At 37.4% G+C, this 13,859-nt stretch overlaps 1 protein-coding gene across 1 annotated transcript; it reads left to right on the plus strand.

Moving 5' to 3' along the window:
• Positions 1-369: 369 nt before the first annotated feature.
• LOC112865280 (olfactory receptor 51I2-like) lies at positions 370-1,314 on the plus strand. Its single transcript, XM_025928327.1, has one exon. The coding sequence runs from the start codon at positions 370-372 to the stop codon at positions 1,312-1,314; it is 945 nt and encodes a 314-aa protein (XP_025784112.1).
• Positions 1,315-13,859: the final 12,545 nt, after the last annotated feature.

A 13,859-nucleotide genomic window follows, 5' to 3' on the forward strand; every position in this document is an offset into this window, starting at 1 on the left:
GGATAGTCAAGGAAGTAGTGATAAAGACAGTTTGATTTTAGGTCTTGAGGAAAAAGATGCCCAGAGATTGATGAAAAGAGTTCATAGCTTTGAATGTGAGAAGCATTGTGGTGTTAGGCACAGGTGTAAAGGAAGGCAATGTGACCTGTTTAGCCAGCTGTATAAAAGAGAACACTCAGATAATTCCAGAGATAGTGTTGACAATAAGAGAGAAGGATGAATGATTTGGGGAGCAAGATTGATTAGTGCTACAAATAAAGGGCTGGATGATATATGAGTCTTAGGATATTAGGTCTAGGTCATGATTTAAACTGTATGTTTATCTTCTTTACAGGACAGTGGTCCTAGAGTCTAAGCAGTAATGCCAATATGGGAGGTAACCCCCACAACAGCTCAGAGTTGCCTCCCTTTACCCTGACAGGGTTCTCAGGGCTGGGGACCTCCCAACACTATGTGTTTCTGCTCCTTGGTACCCTCTACACTGTCTCCATTGTGGGAAATGCCCTTATCCTTTTCATTATCAAGGAGGAACAGAGTTTGCATCAGCCTATGTACTATTTCTTGTCCCTGCTATCAGTTAATGACCTAGGTGTGTCCTTTTCCACACTGCCCACGGTGTTGGCCACATTTTGCTTCCACTTACAGAAGATCAGCTTTGATTTTTGCATGGCTCAAATGTTCTTTATCCACCTCTTCTCCTTCATAGAGTCGGGGATTCTGTTGGTTATGAGCTTTGACCGCTATGTGGCCATCTGTAACCCACTGCGTTATGCCACAGTTCTTACTGGTGCCTGTGTGGTGTGTATGGGCATGGCTGTTATCATCCGCAGTTTCTGTATGGTTTTCCCACTGCCTTTCCTTCTGAAGAGGTTGCCTTTCTGCAAGGCCAATGTACTCTCCCATGCTTACTGCCTGCATCCAGATCTGATCCGCTTGCCCTGTGGTGACATCACCGTCAATAATATTTATGGTCAATTCATTGTCATCTGTAACTTTGGTTTGGATTCTGCACTCATTCTTCTCTCTTACGTGCTCATACTGCGCTCTGTACTTGCCATTGCATCCTGGGAGGAAAGACGTAAGACACTGAATACATGTGTGTCTCACTTGTGTGCTGTGCTCATGTTCTATGTGCCCATGGTTGGTGTGTCCATGGTTGCTCGCTATGGGAGGCATGCCCCACAGTATGTACATACACTCATGTCCCTGATCTATCTCTTTGTGCCTCCTATGCTCAACCCCATCATTTATTCCATCAAAACCAAAGAGATTCGTCGGAGGCTTTGCAAAATACTACTGGGAACAAAGTTTTAAGTAGGAGACATGTTGAAATTTCAACACCGAGAAGATATTTATTGTTAGACCACAAATTCGAGTTTTTAAAAACTACTTTGACAAGGCTTTTTACATTTCTTTTTAGTCATTAACCAATATTAGGATTTCTGCCACCAGATGTTTGATGACTACCTGACAATAGTTAAGACTTAAACCAACAGGTTTTGCCAAGTTAAACTGGGTCAGAATTTAGTAAAAACAAAAAAAAAAAACTTGCTCAATTTTCCCCTTTTTTAATCCAAAAATATACATCCTCATAATCAGTCCCTCATTTTATCACAACATGTTTTTTTTGAAAGCGAATCATCACAAAGGAAATTGCTTAGTACCATGGAAACACTTTCATAATGGGTAAAGAAAGCCATTTCCCAAGATTTTGCCAAAGGTAGCTCTACTCTTAATTTTTTTGAGGAATCTCCATACTGTTTTCTATAGTGGATCTATTTTACATTCCCAATAGTGTGCATGGGTCCATATTTCCTTATATCCTTGTCAATATTTGTTGTCTTTTGTTTTTTTAGTAATAGCCATCTTGGAAGATAGGAGATGATATCTCATTGTAATTTCAATCTGGATTTCCCTAATGATGAGTGATGTTATGCCATTATGCCATTGTATGTTCTGATGACTGTTTGTAGGTCTTTTTTGGAGAAATGCTTATTCTACTCTTTATACCATCTTAAAATTAGATTATTAGTTTTTATGCTATTAAATTGTAGGAGTTCCTTATACATTTTGTAGATTAACTCTTTATCAGATATATGGTTTGCAAATATTTTCAAGGGTGCCTTTACAATTGATTGTTTCCTTTGTTATGCAGAAGCTTTTTAGTTTGATGTAGTCCCAGTTGTTTATTTTTGGTTTTGTTGACTGTGCTTTTTTGTGTCATAACCATGTGATCCATCAATCTCACTTTTTGGTATTTATCCAAAAGAATTGAAATCAGGATCTCAAAGAGATAGCACACCTGTGTTACAGCACTGTTTATAATAGCCAAGATGTGCAAACAACTTAAATGTCCATCAACCAATGAATGGATAAAGAAAATGGGCATATCCATACAATGGAATACTATTCAGCCTTAAGAAAGAAGAAAATTCTTCAATATGTGACAATGTGGATGACCTTGAGGACATTATGCTGAATGAAATAAGCCAGTCGCAGAAAAACAAATACTGCATGATTCCACTTAAATGAGGTACAGAAAATAGTCAAATTCATAGAATCAATTATTGGAATGGTGGTTGCCAGGGGCTTGGGGGAAGGGGAAATGACAAGTTACTAATTGATGGGCATAAAGTTGTAGTTAAGCAAGATGAATAAGCTGTAGAAATCTTCTGTGCAGAATTTTACAGATAGTCAACAATAATACAATGGCACTTAAAATTTTGTTAAGAGAGGAGATCTCATGTTAAGTGTTTAACTAAAAAAAATTAAGATTATGAAAAAGAATGTTAGTTCAAATGAAATATATATATTAGCTATAGCTATGCATGTCAGTATTTATTTCATATAATACACACTATCTACCTAGCTTTTAAAAGATGAAATAAATGCAATTACAATATAAATTGTAGTGTGATTTAGGTTTCAATAATAATAAAATTCGGTAAGGTGTATAACATAAATTGTATATGTTCACATATATGTATGTATATATATTTTAATGAACAATATAAATGCATATATTAGCAAATTATAAAGAAAGAATCAAAGTGCAAACACTACATAACAAAACATACAACATATATGCAATGATATATTCTGCCTAAATTCATAGTCTTATAAAAAGTTGGTGGTGGGCACCTGGGTGGTTCAGCCAATTAAGTGTCCTACTCTTCATTTCAGCTCAGATCATGATATCATAGTTTGTGAGATCGAGTCCAGCATTGTGCTGTGTGCTGACAGTGCAGAGCCTGCTTGGGATACTTTTTCTTCCTCTCCCTCTCCCTTTCTCTACCCCTCCTGCTCAGGTTAGGTCTGTCTCTCATAAATAAAGAAATAAACTTAAAAAGAAAGTTGGTGGTATTTTTTATGACAAAAAGAGAATGTTAAAAAATTAAGCAGTCAATTTAAGACATTATAAAAGAATAAAATACTACTTAAAATCATTAAAAATTGTTTAAATGATGGAACGATATGAATGGGAAAGATTGAAAATAATCCAATAACCAATCTTTTAAGCTCTCAAAGTAGACCAACCTCTAAAAACTTAATCAAATGGAAAATACACTCAGGAATCATATATAATACTAGATTAGAGATGTTTTTAAAATTACAGTAGCATGTTCTATAAGTAATCTAAAGTCTGGAATAAATTGGTATTCGAGGGAAAATAACAAAATGTAAATACATGGGTGTGCCTGGGTGGCTCAGTCAGTTGAGTGATGGACTCTTGATTTGGGCTCAAGTCATGATCTCACTGTTGTGAGATCGAGTCCCCTGTCAGGCTCCATACTGAACATGGAGCCTGCTTGGGATTCTCTCTCTCCCTCTCTCTCTCTGCCCTTCCCTAACTCATGAGTGCATGCCCTCTCTCTCAAAATAAATAAATAAACTTAAAAAAATGTAAATGCATGAAGAATTAACTCATACTTACGGAAGAAATTACAACTTAACAATTATACTCACATCATCTCCAACATATTATAATATGTATTTGTACATATTACAACATATTACAGTTGTATATAGAACAAGATCTTTTTCTTTGCTTTTCTCCCCACATTTCAAGAAACAGATTATTCTTTTAATAGATCTTTTCTTTAATATTTATTTATTTATTTAGAGGGCACAAGTGAGTGAGTGGCAGAGAGAGGCAGGGGAGAGAGAGAGAGAAGCAGGTCTCACCCAAAGGGGGCTCGATCTCACCTGATGTGGGACTCAAACTCATGAACTGTGAGATCATGACTAGGGCCGAAGTCATATGCTGAACTGAGTAAGCTACCCAGGCGCCCTCTTTTCATACATCTTTAAAAAAAAATTTTTTTTTAACATTTATTCATTTTTGAAAGGTGGAGAGAGACAGAGCACGAATGGGGGAGGGGCAGAGAGAGAGGGAGACACAGAAACAGAAGCAGGCTCCAGGCTCCGAGCTATCAGCACAGAGCTCGACGCGGGGCTCAAACCCACGGACCGCGAGATCATGACCTGAGCCGAAATCAGCCACTTAACAGACTGAGCCACCCAGGCACCCCTATACATCTTAAGTCATAAATAAAACTGGAAAGCTATTCAAAAGAGCAAATATAATCTTGATAAACAATACAGAAAAAATTTATATTGGCAAACAATCCTGTAGACAAAACACACTAATGGGAACATATGTGTAAATACTCAAAGTTGTGTATACAATTAATAATATAGACAAAGAATAATCAACATATATTCTAGATTTCAAAGCATAACTCATTTTTCAGAAATTCATCAATATAATTCATCATGCTAATGAGTGAAATTATGAAAAAACTATACAAGCGATAGTACTTTCCAGAAAGTACTAATGAAAACTTTATGCATATTTTATTAATGTGTTATATCATATACTTTCTGGTTAAATATTTAAAAATTTTCTAGATATATTTTTTATACTGTATCATACACACACACACACACACACAGATATTTGGCTATCACTTACCATTTTTTTGAGGAATCTTTTTTCAATGTTGTGAGACTTGAGATAGAAACGATTATTTTAATTTAACCTGTATCTTTAACTCTATACTAAATCCTGAAAATTCCAGATTTTGATTTTTCCCAACTTTGCCTCTACCTCACCACTGTTGCTACCTTATTTGGGGCCTTCATTATCATCCCTTACTTCAACTTGGCAATATCTTCCAAAATGATCTCATCATTTACTGATCTTTTCTCTCCTTTTACTACACCACAACCAGAATGATCTTCCCAAAGGCTCCATCTGATTATAAAATACTTTCAATGTCTCTTTCAAGAGATTTCAATGTCTCTTACTGTCTATGGATAAAGTCCAAAAGCTGTAACACGTCTCTTAATCATAGTACCACTCTATCTTGTATTTTGCCTTAGCCATATGGAACTACATGTGATTCCTGAACCAACAAGCTGCTTTATATCTATATCCTTGCTCTGAGAGACTTTACTTGGGGTATCTTGTCCATCTTTATCTGCATGGAAAATGTGTATCATCCTAATTATTCATCAAAAATATTTATTAGACAGATATCATGGGCTAAATATTGGTTCAGGTTTTAAGTTTCTACTCTGTGCAGCATTTTAAGGAATTCCTTTACTACCTGCCCTCTGTCTGGTCCCCTCACTTCCAATAGCGTTAAAACAGATATTTTATTCTTTTTATGCTTCAAATCTATTTGTGTGGAATTACACTGCAGCAGCTAGATAGCACTCTGTACTACTCTGTATATAGCTTCCTACTGGAATCATAAGCGTTTTGAAAGAATTAATTGTGTAATATTAGAAAGGGTATGAACTTTGTGCACAGAAGATCATGGCTTTAGAAAAATCCCAACCTGGGACACCTGGTGGCTCAGTGGGTTAAACTTTGGCTGAGGTCATGATCTCGCAGTTTGTGGGTTTAAGCCCCATGTTGGACTCCATGATGACAGTTCAGAGCCTGGAGCCTGCTTCAGATTCTGTGTCTCCCTCTCTCTGCTCCTCCCATGCCCTACCCCTCTCTGTCTTTCCCAAAAATAAGCATTTTTTTTTAAAAAAGGAAAGAAAAATCCCAACCTCTCTGAGCCTCAATTTACTCAACTGTAAATTGATACAAAATAACCAGATTATATATTTTTTATAAAGTTTACAGATAATTTGCAAAATGGTTCACACACTGCTTGGCATATAGTAAAATACTCAATAAGGAAAATTCTAACATTTATAGTAACCAAATTATAACCTTAACCTTGCGCAGATTATACAGATTTCAGTAAATACTTATGAATTGGATAAATGAATGAATACAACCATATTATAATTATTTCCAAGTGATGTAATTTGTGGTTCAAGAAAACACAAAGATTTAAAAATACGTGGATAGAACTAAAGGGTATTATGCCAAGCAAAATTAGTCAGTCAGAGAAAGACAAATATCATATGACTTCACTCATACGAGGACTTTAAGATACAAAACAGATGAACATAGGGGAGGGGAAGTAAAAATAATATAAAAACAGGGAAGGTGACAAAACATAAGAGACTCTTAAATATGGAAAACAAACAGAGGGTTACGGAGGGGTTGTGAGAGGGGAGATGGGCTAAATGGGTAAGGGGCATTAAGGAATCTACTCTTGAAATCATGGTTGCATTATATGCTAACTAACTTGGGTGTAAATTTAAAAAATAAATTAAAATTTAAAAAGTAAATAAAAAATAAAGAAAAAGAAAAAATACTAAAAATTGAGAAAAATTTCCAAATATAACATAACAAAACCAGAAATTTCCAAAAACAACAAATATTTAATTCAACTCTCAAACTTAAAAAAATGATTCCTCAGGGTGTGCCTGGATAGCTCAATCCATTGAGCAACTGACTCTTGATTTCAGCTCAGGTCATGATCCAAGATCCATGGAACCAGGCTGGGATCCAGCCTCAAGTTGGGTTCTACATTGAGCATGGAGTCTGCTTGAGAGTCTCTGTCTCCCTCTGGCCTTCTCTCCCACTCACACTCTCTCTCTCAAAAAAGAAAAGAGAGAGAAGGAGAGAAAAAAATAATTCCTCAGTAATATTTTAATGAGGTGTTTTATGGAAAGAAAGTTCAAGTATGATCAATAGGTTTAGAAATAAACTTGAATGGATGGGGACAGAAGTGTCTAGGTGGAAAGATTAAACAAATACTGAAGGTGTCATTTCTTCCCCATTCAATGTACTTAATTATGAATATTTGGGGGAATACAACAACATGATCTTAAAGCTAATTTAGAATTCTTATACAATGGAGATTACTTTCTCTAAAGTTAAAAAAATTTGGGAAATGGAACAGGAACGAGGTAGAGCTCCCCAATGTTAAAACAAGAGGGAAAAAAAAAGAAAAAGAGACTAAAATCTAACAGCACACTTAAAGAAACTAGAAGCAGAATAGGAAAGACACCCTAAACCCAGCAGAAGAAGAGAAATAATAAAGGTTAGAGCAGAAATAAACAATATAGAATCTAAAAAAAAAAAAAAAAAACTGTAGAGCAGATCAGTGAAACCAAGAGTTGGTTTTTTGAAAAAGTACACAAAATTGATAAACCTCTAGCCAGGCTTCTGAAAAAAAAAGGGAGATGACCCAAATAGATAAAATCATGAATGAAATGGAATTATTACAACCAATCCCTCAGAAATACAAGCAATTATCATGGAATACCATGAAACATTATATGCCAACAAACTGGACAACCTGGAAGAAATGGGACAAATTCCTAAGCACCCACACACTTCCCAAACTCAAACAGGAAGAAACAGAAAACTTGAACAGACCCATAACCAGTGAAAACATTAAATCAGTTATCAAAACTCTCCCAACAAATAAGAGTCCTGGACCAGATAGCTTCCCTGGGGAATTCTACCAGACATTTGAAACAGAGATAATACCTATCCTTCTCAAGCTGTTTCAAAAAATAGAAAGGGAAGGAAAACTTCCAGACTCATTCTATGAATCCAGCATTACTTTGATTCCCAAAGAAGACAGAGACCCAGCAAAAAAAGAGAACTACAGACCAATATCCCTGATGAATTATGGATGCAAAAAGTCTCAACAAGGTACTAGCAAATAGAATTCAACAGCATATATTAAGAATTATTCACCATGATCAAGTGGGATTCATTCCTGGACTGCAGGGCTGATTCAACATTCGCAAATCATCAATGTGATACATCACATTAATAAAAGATAAGAACCATATGATCCTGTCAATCGATGCAGAAAAAGCATTTGACAAAATTCAACCTCCTTTCTTAATAAAAACCCTCAAGAAAGTTGGGAAATAAGGAACATACTTAAACACCATAGAAGCCATTTATGAAAAGCCCACAGCTAATATCATCCTCAATTGGGAAACACTGAAAGCTTTCCCCCTGACATCAGGAACACAACAGGGATGTCCACTCTCACTACTGTTGTTTAACATAGTGTTGGAAGTTCTAGCCTCAGCAATCAGACAACAAAAGGAAATCAAAGGCATCAAAATTGGCAAAGATGAACTCAAGCTTTCACTTTTTGCAGATGACTTGATACTATACATGGAAAACCCGACAGACTCCACCAAAAGTCTCCTAGAACTGATAAATGAATTCAGCAAAGTCACAGTATACAAAAATAATGTACAGAAATCAGTTGCATTCTTATACACTAATAATGAAGCAACAGAAAGACACATAAAGAAACTGATCCCACTCACAATTGCACCAAGAATCATAAAATACCTAGGAATCAACCTAACCAAAGATGTAAAAGATCTGTATGCTGAAAACTATACAAAGCTTATGAAGGAAATAGAAGAAGATACAAAGAAATGGAAAAACATTCCATGCTCATGGATTGGAAGAATAAATATTGTTAAAATGTCAATACTACCCAAAGCTATCTACACATTCAATGCAATCCCAATCAAAATTGCACCAGCATTCTTCTTGAAGGTAGAGCAAGCAATCCTAAGATTTGTATGGAACCACAAAAGACCCCAAATAGCCAAAGTAAATTGAAGAAGAAGACCAAAACGGGAGGTATCACAATCCCAGACTTTAGCCTCTACTACAAAGCTGTAATCATCAAGACAGCATGGTATTGGCACAAAAACAGACACATAGACCGATGGAACAGAATAGAGACTCCAGAATTGGACCCACGAACGTATGGCCAACTAATCTTTGACAAAGCAGGAAAGAATGTCCAATGGAAAAAAGACAGTCTCTTTAACAAATGGTGCTGGGAGAACTGGACAGCAACATGCATAAGGATGAAACTAGACCACTTTCTCACACCATTCACAAAAATAAACTCAAAATGGATAAAGGACCTGAATGTGAGACAGGAAACCATCAAAACCCTAGAGGAGAAAGCAGGAAAAGACCTCTCTGACCTCAGCCGCAGCAATTTCTTACTTGACACATCCCCAAAGGCAAGGGAATTAAAAGCAAAAATGAACTATTGGGACTTCATGAAGATAAAAAGCTTCTGCACAGCAAAGGAAACAATCAACAAAACTAAAAGGCAACCAACAGAATGGGAAAAGATATTTGCAAACGACATATCAGACAAAGGGCCAGTATCCAAAATCTACAAAGAACTCACCAAACTCCACACCCAAACAACAAATAACCCAGTGAAGAAATGGGCAGAAAACATGAATAGACACTTCTCTAAAGAAGACATCCAGATGGCCAACAGGCACATGAAAAGATGCTCAACATCACGGCTCATCAGGGAAATACAAATCAAAACCACACTGAGATAACACCTCACGCCAGTCAGAGTGGCTAAATGAACAAATCAGGAGACTATGGATGCTGGAGAGGATGTGGAGAAACAGGAACCCTCTTGCACTCTTGATGGGAATGCACACTGGTGCAGCCACTCTGGAAAACAGTGTGGAGTTTCCTGAAAAAATTAAAAGTAGATCTACCCTATGACCCAGCAATAGCACTGCTAGGAATTTACCCAAGGGATACAGGAGTGCTGATGCATAGGGGCACTTGTACCCCAATGTTTATAGCAGCACTTTCAACAATAGCCAAATTATGGAAGGAGACTAAATTTCCATCAACTGATGAATGGATAAGGAAATTGTGGTTTATATACACAATGGAATACTACTTAGCAATGAGAAAGAATGAAATATGGCCTTTTGTAGCAATGTGGATGGAACTGGAGAGTGTTATGCTAAGTGAAATAAATTATACAGAAAAAGACAGATACCATATGTTTTCACTCTTATGTGGATGCTGAGAAACTTAACAGAAGACCCTGGGGGAGGGGGAGGAAAAAAAAAAGGTTAGAGAGGGAGGGAGCCAAACCATAAGAGACTCTTAAAAACTGAGAATAAACTGAGGGTTGATGGGGGTGGGCGGGAGGGGAGGGTGGGTGAGGGGCACTGAGGAGGGCACCTGTTGAGATGAGCACTGGCTGTTGTATGGAAACCAATTTGACAATAAATTTCATATTAAAAAAAAGAAATAGACATTTAGGGGGCTCCTGGACTCCAAAATTTTATACCTTGGAGTAAGGGAAAATTAGAAAGAGACTAGCCTGGGGCACCTGGATAGCTCAGTCAGTTAAGTGTCTGACTCTTGGCTTTGGCTCAGGTCATGATCTCACACTTCATGAGATCCAGCCCACGTTGGGCTATGTGCTGGCAGCGCAGAGCCTGCATGGGATTCTCTCTCTTGCTTTCTCTCTGCCCTTCCCCTGCTTTCTCCCTCTCTCTCTCTCTCAAAATAATAAATAAAATTAAAAAAAAGAAGTAGACATTTAATCTCATTTTCTGGATCTCCATTGGAGCCATGAATGGTTTTATATATACAAATGCCTATATATTTATTTATTATTTAAAATATATTTATGCGTTTTAATATATAATATTAATATAACGTTTTATTTAAAATATAGTGTATGATATATATATTTAGTGCTTTACTTCCCCATTGCTGTAACTCTGTAGGTGTAGTCTGCCTACTGAGAAATCCAGTACTGATTTTAGTCATAATAAAATGCATTCATCATGTTTTCTCTGAGGATTAAATAAGCTAATCTATATCAAGCAACTTATCATGGTCCCAGATACTTGGTAAAAGGTCAAAACATACCAGTTATTCTTTTCTCCCTCTCCTAACCCTGGTAATAAGAGACAGCATGGGCAGTGGGGATAGAATTGGAGTCTGGATCAGGACAATTCTGTTCACGTCTGTCTCTATGCCAATTTCTCTGTCAGCAAGTCTCTTCCTCCTTAGAGCCTCAATTTCTTCATTACAGAAGTTTGGGTGCGATATGAGATGACCAAAAGACTCTCCTTAGTGTCTTGGGAATCTGCCTGTCCTCACAGCCCCCAGGGCCCCCAGAGCCCACTGGTTATCAAATTCTTTCAAATTTTTCTATTCAGTAGTTCTTGTGTCAGAAGCACTTAACATGTGATATTAAGTTTCATAGTCAAATGGATTTATAAGAATCTGTACTGTAATTTTACAAATGAGGAATTAGGAACTTGAGCCAATTAAATGTTTTTAAGGATGTTTAAGAAGTTGGTTTTGAATCTAGATCTGGATGTTGGGTGACAAACTGCCCCAGTTCACAGGACTGAGGGGTTTCCCTCCGTGCAGGATTTTCTGTGCTAAAACCAGTATAGTTCCAGGCAAACCAGGATGGTCACTCTATTTTCTGACTATAAGAAGGCTCTATGTCGGGCTTGAACTCACAACCCTGAGATTCAGAGTCACAAGCTCAACCCACTGAGGCAGCTGGGCACCCCTCTATTTGCTGACTGTAAATTATTAGGCTTTTAGTGGTTATGCTATTTTGTTTTTTGAAATCTATTTATGTTGTAGGATACTTAGTGCAAAAAGCTCTAATTTGGGAATTGGTGAGAGTCAGAGGGTCTGGGGTTGAATTCAACTCTTTGTTGGCTTCCTGAATGGTTCCTTCTGGGCTTCACTTCCTCTTCTATAAAATAAAGAGCAACACAGTTAGAATTCTTAATTTCTTTGAAGCCTCTAAAGAAGAGAGATTCCAGAGCACAGGGGAGCCAACCACTTAAGATTTTGTGCAGTGCCTGCTGCCCCAGCCCCCTTGAGCCCCAGGGCTAACTGGGCCCAGGGGGCTCTTAAGAGACAGCTTTATAGAGATCAAGGCAGGGAGGTTGTGTGCCCAGTATGCACCCTGGTAAATACTTCACCCACCACTCTCCTCCCTTCCAGTACAGCTGCCCTAGGGAGGTAAGTCGGGAATTCAACTCTTCCCACTCAAAGGTCTGTAAGAACCTCATTATGAGCTTTGAAATCCTAAGGCAATCAGGGTACAAACAGTTGAAGAAGACGGAGAGGCTGTCTGTGATCCAAATTTAGAGATTTTGCCTACATTCCTCTTCCCCTAACCCACACTTCCCATCTGCAGCCCTTGATGCCTGAAATCCCAGTGTCCTGGCCTCATTCTTACAGATTTACTCTACACCTCCAAGCACGTATAGACCCAGCCAGGCGGCCTCTGAAGCTTTTTATTTAGTGCAGATGTTACAATGTAATTAACTCACACTCCAGTATTCTCACTGGGTCGTGGATAAAGGCTGAGACAAAGATTTTGGGATCTTGAAAGTGGGCAGACAGTGTGGAAAGAGGACCAGGGGATCCCACCCCCTGAATAACCGTTTTTATTCCTGCTCTGTGGTTGCCATTTATTCAGTGCATAACTTGCACCAGTGTCCTGAATATGAATTTTAAATGTTTTATTCTGTTATTTTTTTTCTATACTATAGATGTAAAAATAAGGTGTGAAGACGTAAACTAAATGCACAGCTGCCATATGGCAAAGCTGAGATAAAAACTTAGTTGTTAGATGTCAGATGAGTTATTTAGTTTATCAAATTCATTTTACCCTTGAGAATGTATAGCTTCTTCCTCACATAATGTATTTATCTACTTAATCGATACTTACTGATTAGAACTAGAATTGGTCATCTTTGAGTCCTAGTCCAGGGCTCTATGCCAGTGACTCAGCTAGGCACTGAGAATAAGAGGAGAAGTAAACCAGACAATTATGGGAACTTACAATTTATGGGCGGAGAAAGATACTAATCCAATATCCAAACAGATACATAATAATTCTATGATTTTAAAGTGTGATGAGTCATGAAGAAAAATATGTATGGGATTGTGTAACAGTGGCACACAACCATGAACAGAGAAGTAATGAGTGATTTGAATAACTGGAAGGTAACACCTTCCCAGGTAGTGCTGATGATGCTTCAAAGTAAGGATGCATGAATTCTTATTTCTAAAGGTAAAGGAACCCATTAGAAGATTTTCAGTGGGAGTGTAACACCATTTTACTTATAAAGAAATAATTTGGTTCTGTTGTGGAGAATGGATGGGAGAGGGGCATGACACGAAGCTGGGTAATCATTAAGGAAGGTTCTACAGACATCCTGGTTGCAGATGCTGAGGGAGATGGATGGATGACAGTTGGAAGTGCGATGAAGGAGAGAAGCCAGTGTTATAGTCTGGAAAGATGGTAATAGGTTAATTAGATCTTGGTACGGGAAAGGGTGAGAGATGCCTCCTAGGTTTTTCTGGCTTGAGTGCATTGGTAGATGGAGATGGGCTTTCATGAGATGATAAATATTGGAGAGGATCAAATACGGTGATTAACAACAAGTTCAACTTTGGATGTTATTTTTGAGATGCAGATAAGCTCTTACAATTGATGGTCCAACAGGGAATTGAATGTTTGTGTCTACAACTGGAAAAGAAATCTGAGCTACATAAATTTGGGATCATTGATGTACAGAGAAGAGACAAAGAAGCACATTATAAATAGAAAATAATTTTGAAAATTTTA

Source organism: Puma concolor, chromosome D1 (genome assembly GCF_028749965.1).
Source record: "Puma concolor isolate L17-30 chromosome D1, mPumCon1.1.hap2, whole genome shotgun sequence".
Taxonomy (NCBI): Eukaryota; Metazoa; Chordata; class Mammalia; order Carnivora; family Felidae; genus Puma; species Puma concolor.